Genomic DNA, 10,398 nt, shown 5'->3' on the forward strand with positions numbered 1-10,398 from the left:
ATGCCTCACACTGATGAGACTCTGGAGGAATTTCATACCCCACATGATGCTGAATTTCATGATGATGCTGATTTTGAGGTGGTTCATCCTTCCGAGTTAAACAAAAAACATCCATCAAACACTAATGGTTCATCAACCAAGAGTAAGACAAAGAAGAAATTTACTGGTGTAGCTTTACTTAACAAGACACTTGATTGTATAGTCAATGTGGTTGAGTCATATTCAGCAACTTCAACACAGACCTCATGAAGATATCCTTCAATTGTAGAATGTTTGGTGAAGTTGGAAAACATCCCTGGTGTGTCCCTGGATGATGAGCTGTGTGTATGGGCTGCTAGATTATTCTTACGAGACAAGCGTCGTGAGTGCTTCACGACTCTTCCTACGGATGAAGTTCGGCTAAGGTTTCTAAAGTTGGAGATTGAGATAGAGAAGACCACCACAGGTTATCGTGGCTAATTGTTTCTGATGTTGGATGTTTCTGAATTTACTAATTATTTCATGTTTAAGACCTTTATTAAGACTTTTATTATTAATTGTGGACTGTTTTGTTGGACTCATTATTTTTTTTTTCTTTTATTAATATTGACTATGTTGGACTTTTATGTTGGACTCATTATTTGGAGTTTTATTAATATTTTGTTGGATTTTGATTATGTTGGACTTTGTTAGTTAAATGGTTGAATGGTTGGTGGGTAGGTGGCATTTTCTCAGTTGAATGGTAGGCGAATGGTTGACTGGTTGAATGTTAGTTGAATGGTTGAATGGTTGATTTCAATCTTGAATATGAATGGTAGGTGAATGATGAAGACTTATATATATATATATAGATGTTCTCCAGTTGGTTGTGAGAAATGTTGAATTGTCTTCTGCTTGTTGTGCTATATTTATTTTTTGTGCTGAATTGTTGTGCTAAATTTCCATCTGTTGCTGTTGTTGTGTTGAATTCGGATCTGTTTTTGGTTTCAATTTCAATTTGTTGCTGCTGTATTGTTGTGTTCTTTGAAGGTATAATTTTACGAAGTTAAATTTGCATGTTGTTGTTGGTTCTAATTTATATTTCTTACAAAAATGCTGACAAGTCAACTATTTAGTATGATTATAAATTTTCTGCTGTTGATTAAATTTAGTATGATTAAATTTGCATGAATCAGAAATGCTGTTGTTGTTGGTTCTACTCAATTATTTAGTATGATTATAATTTTCTATTTATCTAACAAGTCAAATTTTAGGAAGTCTCATAATGATGATATACAGAGAACCGAAAAACAAAAACAAAAAAAAGTGAGGTGAGAATTTCAATTTTTTTTTTTAATTTTAAAAAAATATTTTCTCATAGAAATGAAACGATATGAAACTGGCCCTATTATTTTTTGCTAGAGGTGAATATGAGGATTCATTAGTGCATTATACATTTTGAGCCAAAAGCATTTCTGATTCGTTAGTGCATTAAGTTTGATGTTTAATTTGAACGAAATAACCTAATTAAAATTCGACTAAAATTGTATGGACTAAATTATTAAAATTGAAAATGAAATTTGAGTTAAACTATAAGATTAATTTTGCTTGAAGTCATGATGATTTATAATGCTTAATTTGGACTAAAATCTAATTAGAAGAAAGCAAGGTCATTCTTATAATAGTAACTAAGCCTTTAAATGAGTAGGTATTTTGGAGATGAGTAACAATGATAATGATGAATGGAATGATAATCACCATGATGAAGATTCTAAAGATGAAGACAACACATCGCAAACCCAACAACATAATAATATGCTCTTAGCTACGGCGGCAACAGTTGCAGTGACATATGTGACAAATTATTTGATAAAAGAACCATGTAAGACATCTAATTTAATAGGGAGGAAGTGGATGGTAGAATTACAAGAAGGGAATCGGATAAGAATATTTGAAAATTTTCGAACGAAAAGAGAGGTATTTTATCAATTATGTGATTTGTTACAGACAAAGTATGGCCTTGAAACTGGACGAAAAGTCAACTACTTCAAAAAGGTGTTAAAAGCTGTTACAATGATGTCTATTGATTGGGTAAGGCCTTAACAGAGAAATGGTGTGCATCTATATATTCGAAACAAACGCAAATATCATCCTTATTTCAAGGTAAAAAAAAATTACAAGTGGAACTTGGGTGTTACATATAATAATGTTAGTAGGATATTTCTAATAATCTGTGACTAAAAATATTTTTATTAACTATTTTGTAATAGGATTGTATTGGAGCAATTGACGGAACACACATCAAAGCATATATATCTCAAGATAAGCAAACTCGTTTAATAGGTAAAAAGGGATATGCAACTCAAAACATAATGGCCGCATGTGACTTTGATATGTGTTTTATATTTTGCTAATCAGGATGGGAAGGAAGTGCACACGATACTCGGATCTTGGATACAATTAGGATTCCTAGTTATAATTTTCCAAAACCACAATGAGGTAACTGTTTTATATTTGATTGCTACAGTAGATGCACCACACTCATGTCTTCACATTTATTTTTACATTTATAATTACTTACTTTAATTTCATTTTGGAATTTTAAAATAAATGAGTTTTACTTAGTGGATGCTGGGTATCCAAACATGAAAGGATATCTTGCACCTTACAAAGGAGAGAGATACCATCTAGCTGAATTTGAACATGGTCAACCCTCCCAAAATGTACAAGAAAAATTCAACCAAGCATATTCATCAGTTAGAAGTGTAATAGAAAGAATGTTTGAGGTTTGAAAAGCAAGATGACCGATGATAAAGGATATCCCACCAAACTACAAGTGGCCGACCCAAGTCATACTTGTTTGTGCAACAATGGCAATTCATAATTTCATCTGACGAAGTGAGTTCCACGATATTGCATTTGACTCTTATGATAGATTCACGGATTATGTGCCTAATGAAGAGGAATGATCTTCATCTCAACAAGCATGCCATGGAAATGATGTTGCATGTGATGACAACGAGATAGAAGTGAGGAAACATAATATTTGTATGTCAATTTGCAGACGAAATTAGAAGTTTTTTAAATATCTAGGAAGTTTTATTTTTATTGCCTTAATAGTAGTTTATTGTATTTTTATTGCAATGACATTTTTTTGTTCCCTTGTAAACTCAATATTATTAAAAAAATAAAAATAAAAAATAAATAAATTTGAGATAATGTAAAAATGTACCAAATTAGGTACTAATTAATCAACTTCCATTAATGAAATAAATTTTTCAAAATTTAAAGTGAAGAAAATGACAAAATTACAATTTTTATATTCATAATGGCAAAAATGACAATTAAACAACAAAAAACTATTTTACAGCTTATTTACCAAACACTACTCTACTGCTTAAATCTATAATCCCACAACTACACCAAATAGGTTACCGGCTTATATTCACAACTATAAGCTATAATTTATAATTACTTTCCCACAGCTCTACCAAACGGTGCCTAAAAGTTACATCATGCACCTTGAAGTTTTCAATTTCATAACAAATGACTCATTTTATTAATAAATTATTTAATCAATTAACTATGTCAGAAATATATTTCAATTACGTAACAACCTCGACCTCTGATTAAGGTTAATCCATGATTAATAATGCCTAATAAGTAATCAAAAAGAAATCATGAATTAATTGCATGTGTTATGTGTTATATGAGTTTCTATCTGTTCTGTGTAGGAATATTTGTCCCTAGTTTTTGTCCTATTCTGTAAATTGAAGGCCCTATCGGCATCCGATCACGAAATTGACTTGGTTTTTGTGTTAGCTGAAATTTTTTAAATTTTATGGTAGGTTTAATTAAAATTCGAAACGGAACGAATTAATTAAAATAATTAATGTCTATTTGATTAATGGTAAGCTCAATGATTTAAACCTTCTTAATTAAGCCTATATAAGGCATGTGAGAGCTCTAGGACACATTTTACACCTTTATTTCTACAATCCTGAGCTCAAAAACATGAGAGTGGGGGAGACCCAGTGTTTGAGACCAAAACAAAAGGAAGACCAAGAATTGGCTTGAGATTAAGCTAGAGACTTTGAGGAATTTGGAAGGAACTGTGAAGATTACACATCTATACTTGAGAATTCAAGTCTAGGTAAGAATTCAACCCTTAGGTTGAACAATTATGAAGTGTAAGACATGAACTCTAGAGAATTATAATGGATAATGTAAGAATTAAACTAGAAATGAAGAGAATTGAACCATATCATGCATGCATGCATATATCATGATATTTTTAGTAGAATTCTAAAGAATTTTCACATGCATGTGTCTATCTTAACTTGGTTTTGAGAATTCATCACATTTCTTATCTTTTGACCTTAATTGATCATGTTTTGGAAAGTTTAAGTTCAAAATAATTCATGCATGTCATGTTTATGGCACATTCATAAATTTCAAGTTGGAGTTTTGGTCAATTGACATGCTTTTGGGCCTTGATTTCATGAAATGATCTTGAATTCTCAATGTTTTCCAAGTTTAAATGTGTTTTCTCAATGCTTTTGAGTGTGAAAATCACACAACCAATACTTTTGCAGAAGTTTACAGACCGCTCGAGCGGAAAAAGTTGTGCTCGAGCGACCACTCATGTTTTGCATGTCCGTTCGAGCAAAGGAAGTTGCATTCGAGCGGGACCCCTGTTTTCAGTAAGTTTTGTTAAGGGTTCCAAAGTACATTTTGACATCCACATTGTATCATAGGCATTCCTAGGCCATGATTAAGACATAATATTGAGAACAAGAAGTAGAAACACACCAAGATAAGAAATGATTAAGTTAATGTTTCCGGATGTGTAATTCAGTATGTGTTCATTCTGTAACTGTGTAGGTCACGTGCCACAAGACGTCTGACTTGTCCGTTCTGTCTGTTGCCTTGGAGCCATCTGTTAATTGTGAGTAATAACTTAGTAAAGCTATGTTCAACTTACTTATTTTTTGTATATAGAGTAAGATCTGTTCTATGAAATGTTATGTTTGTACCATGAATGATTGTCCAATTTTGATAAGTATTCGGGGCTCGAGAAAGTTATCATACCCAGTTTGGAGGTTCCTTTATGAAATTGACAAGTTATCCGTACCGAGCCGGAGGTCCCTTTATAGGACTGACAAGTATGTTCTTTGATGCCCCATATGTGATCTGTTAGCGCTAACAAATGTGTGATTAAGTATGTATTCCGATTTCTGTTATTGACTTGAAAAAGAATGTGAATGTAAATCTGTTTATTATACGAATTCTAGTTTCTGATTATGTTATGTACATCATCATTCATCAAACCCCTTTACTCCGTTATTATTCATTGGGCTCTCGCTCACTATTTATTTATTATATATATAGGTGAGCAGGCACGTAACCAGGCCTAAGTTGCTGCTTGGCGAGTTTTTGTGTCAGCCAGCCATCGTGTCTCCTATGGAGGTTCCCTTTTGAGACCCGATCAAGTTTTTGAGTCTTGGGGATTTTTGTACCTTCTATTGTTTATGTTTTGTTTGAACATGTTTTTGGAAAGTTCTGTATATATGTAGCTTTGGTGACGTAAGACTGATGTATCATGACGTCACACGTGCACACACACACACACACACACATATATATATATATATATAAGTTTGTTTTAAAGATTTCTGTCTCACATACATTAACACAGTTCTATAGCCAATGTATATTCCTATATTTGCTTCCGCAGCCTCTTATTATGTGTCCTTTTGTTAAGAGACCTTTGGTAATCCAAAGATTACTGGCCGGTTATGACACTAAACCTATAGGGGTGGGTTTGGGTCGTAACAAATTAATAATTCAAGTAATTTTATTACTGTATAGGAGGATAGTTACAAATTTTATTTTTTTAGTTAATTTTGTTAAATAAAAAATTCTGATAAAAAAGTATTTATCAGGGTGTATATATTAAGGGTGTATATATAATTTATTCTATTATTAAAGGGTCTTGATATAATTAAACATTTTATTTATTTTTTAACTAAAACCCAATGTCTGTGTTGCGAGGCAGACAAAGGGAGGGAGATGAGGCTGGGCTTCTCTCTTCCATCTCTCTCCAAATTCTCACCAATCTTCTCTCACTACAATCCAGTCCAACCCATCTCATCTTCCTCATCCACTTCCCTAAAAACCCAAACCCCACTCTTTCTCAGACCGCCCACTCACTCCACCACCCTCTCACACCTCCAAAAATGGCAAAACTGGGCCAAAACCCTAGCCTCCTCAGTCACCTCCACTGACAATGGCCCAGACACAACCCTCTTTCTCAGAGAACTCAATTGGCTCATCGAAGACGCCCTCGTAAACCCCAAATCAATCTTACCCCAATTGGGTAATGAAGACATGGTTGTGACATTGAGAGCCGAATTGAAAGATTTGTATGTGTTATGGAAGCAGAGGATTGAAGAGAGGAGACCCTTTCAGTATGTGGTTGGGTGTGAGCATTGGAGGGACTTGGTGTTGAGTGTTGAAGAAGGGGTTTTGATCCCTAGGCCTGAGACTGAATTGGTTGTTGACTTGGTGAGTGATGTGGTTGAGGGAAATGAGGAGTTGAGGGATGGGTTGTGGGCTGATTTGGGGACTGGAAGCGGCGCGCTTGCTATTGGGATTGGGAGGGTTTTGCGGACTTGTGGGAGGGTTGTTGCCACTGATTTGAGTCCCGTCGCGGTGGAAGTCGCATCTTATAATGTTCAGAGGTATAATTTGCAGGTTTGTGATTTTTGAGTTTCGATCTAATCAATGTTTTACTTTCTGTTTTTTCTGTTATTAACTTATTTATCTGTTTGGAAATCATGTGGTGAATTTCAATTGTTAATGGATAGGAATCTACGAGCAATCAACACTAGTAATGGTCAAATGGAGGGGGGAAAATGTAGTTTGATTAAGCAAAAGGTGAATTTACAAGGTCATGTTAATGCACGAGCATGCCACAAGACAATGCATAAGCATAGACAAAAGACTAGCAAATTAATGGGGAGAGGTACTTACATTGTTGGCCTTTACCTAATATTTGATTTCTAAGCCATTTACAAAATGCTAGAAAGAAACATCACCCCTTGCTTGATGAGTGATAATAGCTTTAATAATTGTGAGAATGACAACTACACAAAATGGCTATATTCGCACTAAGTTGTCATGGTGTGGATAGTGGCCTGTGACACTAAACCATGTCTTCTTATTATCTTAACCCCAAGGGGTTGACCTGGGTGTGTTCCCTCCATGGTCTTAGGTTCGAAACCTTCTAGTTGCAAACAATTTCTTGTGGGTAGTCCATACAGGACTTTGCCCGGGTTATTCGCCCTCCGCTGGTAGACGGTGGGATTAGTTCCCTAGATTAGTTTGTCCATTGGGCCAAATACCAAGTTTAAAAAAAAAAAAAAAAAAAAATATCTTCGTATTATCTTCTACCATGTTGGGGCCACAACATTGTGGAAACTCCAGCATTTTGGTTTACTGAATAGTGTTCCTAGTTTTGGACAAATGACTGCCCAAAAAAAAGATAAGCTCTGATGCCACCTAGATGAGAACACATCAGAGGGTGAGGATGAGCAATTGATTTCTTGTAGATAGAGAAATATTTAACTTTTCCAAATTCATATTCCGGATCAGTTAAAAAAGTGAGATGAGCTGAAAGTAGTGGTTTTTAATGCTCTCTATAATAACCTGCGACTCTCAAGCATCGCCTTAAATCTCTACTGCAGGATAAAATCGAGATAAAGCTGGGATCCTGGTTTGAACCTTTGAAGGATTTTGAAGGAGAACTTGCTGGTCTTGTGAGTAACCCACCATATATACCGAGTGAACATATCAGTGGGCTACAAGCAGAAGTTGCTAAACATGAACCTAGACTCGCATTAGATGGTGGTGCTAATGGCATGGATGATCTTCTCCATCTCTGCCGTGGAACTGCTTCAATGTTGAAACCCGGTGGATTCTTTGCATTTGAGGTATCAATTTTCTTCTAAATCTAGAATTTGCTTTTCCTCTCCACAAACTTTCACAGTTTCAACCACCAAATATACATTTGAGATATAAATCTTCCTTCTTCTGAAGTTTAAATGTGCTTATATTCCTAGAGCCTCTCTTAATCTAGCACATACATTGTATACTAGATGCTCATCATGTGTTTTCATTGCAGAAGCATTTGTATGGAAACTATAATGTAATGTAATACTTCTTCGGTTCTTCCGTGCTGGATCAGCAATATTTTGCTTAAACTTGTTTGTGATTGACAGAGTTTGTGGACATGGTTTGAGTCCGTTTTCATAGCAGCAAAACATGATATATATGAATTTTCACTATTTTTGTTTTGTTTTGTTTTTTTTTTTTTTGAAAATTGTCTTGCTGCAGACAAATGGGGAAAAGCAGTGCAAGTTTCTTGTGGATTACATGAAAAATGAATTGAAGGGCGGCTTCTGTGATGTAGATATTGTATCGGATTTTGCTGGTATGCAGCGATTTGTGACTGGATTCAGAAGCAAGACCAATTGTCAATGAGAAATGCTGGAGACCCACAATTTAGATCCACAAATTCAATGTAGTATTCGAGAAGCGGAGAAAAGAAACATGAGGTATGAGCATAGTCAATGTAGTATTCAGGAAATATGAAAAAATCCATCATGTTATTGCCTTCTTTGATACTGATGCAGCCGCTTCAATCATGAAACATTCCATTTTACCCAGTTCTCATTGGGAATCCTGTTATCGTCCATTTCTAGCTGCAAATGGAGAGTTTGGTCATTGCCACCCTCATCAACAAGCCATAGGTATAACCATGACAGCCGCAAGTTTTACTGAAGCCTACCTCCCGTTGTTGATGAAGCAGTTGACCAGAATTCTTGTACTTACTAGTAGGTCAAGGGTTCGAGTCTTACCACAATCAACACTTCCCGTCTCTAGGCTACAATATACCAGAGAAAAATGAAGATGTGTAATAATGAAAATTTTATGTTACTGAACTTTGAATTCCAGGGGTCGTCTTGTTTCTTGTGATTGTGGTTAAAAGTGAATTGTAACTCAGCCAGGATAACATTTGAAGTCCATTATTTGGGGGATGCTATTACTACAAAGAGCAAACATCCATAGGCGATGCTAATGACTTCTCACATATTTGTCTAAACTTGAACTCTTGTAAGATTCAACCTTCTGTGTTTTATCCTTTTATATATATATATATATATATATATTTACAAAAAATTAATAATTATGAACAAAAATTTGCTTGGTGTTCATTTTCATTTCTAAAAAATGTTAAATAGTTCACAAATTTTATCAAATATTTGTAATAAAAAAATTATTTATTTATTTTGCAATAAATTTTCATTCATTTCTCTTTCTTTCAACCCCTCCTGCCCCCACTATCACCGGAGCTGATTGCATCATTATGTTGTATTTGGTTGAAAATTTTAAAAAGAGATTTGAAAATGAAAATAAAAAAAGTGCATGGAATTAAGTAAAATATATGTATATTTTGTTTACATTTTATTATTATTGTCTTTTCTTTCTAAATCTCTTTTCAAAACACAACATTAGTCACGATTATCTTCAACCATCATCTCCCACCATCAACCACTGTTAATCATTATTTTCAATTGTCAATAATATCATTGTAAAACTCATGCTCTATTTATTTGGATGAAAAATATTTTCTAATGAAAAATATTTTATATGAGAAAAAAAATTAAATATTTTTAGAGAATATATGGTTGTGTTTGGTAAGGCTTTCCAAAACTAATTCTACCAGTACATTCTAATCCTATGTTTGGTAAGAGGTTCAAGTCATAATTTCAAATCAATTTCAAAACATAATTAGAAAATATGTTTGATAATCCAGACTTTTTTTGAATTTTTGGTCTATTCGATCGTCCTCTCGGATGTCACTAGCCGGTTGACTGGAACAATACAATATTTATTTTATTTTATTTTTTACAATTGTCAATCGCCACCTGTTATTTAGAGCAAAAAAATTTATATTTGTTTTTGATATTTTTTAAATATATAAATTATTTTTTTAGACTAAAATGACATATTATTTTTTTAAATTGAATTTTAAAAAGAGTTTGGTTATAAATTTTCAATAGAATATTGAGTTATATGTTTGGTTATGAGGTAAAGATTTTTGAATTAAGTTTTGAAAACTGTTTTCAATACTAATAGTCAAATAACTTTTCTCATTTTATATGTCACATCAAAAATTCAAAATTCAATTCAACACTCATTTTAAAACTATTTCCAAAACTCATAATCAAACAAATTTTCTTTTTTCAAATCATAATTCCAAAACTTATAAACTCAAAATACAACTCTATTATCAAACTATAATTCTAAAACTCTACCAAACACTACCTATATATATTTTTTTGGTGATAGTAGTAGTGGACTTAAGGCTTAGTT

General features: G+C 33.5%; 1 protein-coding gene across 3 annotated transcripts; it reads left to right on the top strand.

Annotated features, from left to right (window-relative positions):
- The first annotated feature begins 5,961 nt into the window (after nt 1–5,961).
- LOC114281745 (RNA methyltransferase family protein) lies at nt 5,962–9,110 on the top strand. Of its 3 annotated transcripts, none has more exons than XR_003635996.2 (4): nt 5,980–6,714; nt 7,707–7,952; nt 8,356–8,576; nt 8,689–9,110. XR_003635996.2 is itself a non-coding variant. In XM_028224304.2 (3 exons), exons 1-3 carry the CDS (start codon nt 6,031–6,033, stop codon nt 8,500–8,502), a joined length of 1,077 nt encoding a protein of 358 aa, XP_028080105.2. In that variant the 5' UTR covers nt 5,962–6,030; the 3' UTR covers nt 8,503–9,110. The 3 variants fall into 3 exon arrangements, 1 of the variants encoding a protein (XP_028080105.2); XR_003635997.2 differs by having other exon boundaries at nt 5,991–6,714; nt 8,724–9,110; XM_028224304.2 differs by having other exon boundaries at nt 5,962–6,714; nt 8,356–9,110.
- Nucleotides 9,111–10,398: the final 1,288 nt, after the last annotated feature.

The sequence above is a fragment of the Camellia sinensis genome, chromosome 7 (assembly GCF_055761805.1).
Source record: "Camellia sinensis isolate YWXY chromosome 7, ASM5576180v1, whole genome shotgun sequence".
NCBI classification, from domain to species: domain Eukaryota; kingdom Viridiplantae; phylum Streptophyta; class Magnoliopsida; order Ericales; family Theaceae; genus Camellia; species Camellia sinensis.

Coding starts and splice junctions, on each gene's coding strand:
- LOC114281745 (XM_028224304.2), top strand. CDS start 6,031: ATGAGGCTGGGCTTCTCTCTTCCATCTCTCTCCAAATTCTCACCAATC. Junction 6,715..7,706: donor TTCAGAGGTATAATTTGCAG/GTTTGTGATTTT, acceptor TCTCTACTGCAG/GATAAAATCGAGATAAAGCT. Junction 7,953..8,355: donor GTGGATTCTTTGCATTTGAG/GTATCAATTTTC, acceptor GTCTTGCTGCAG/ACAAATGGGGAAAAGCAGTG.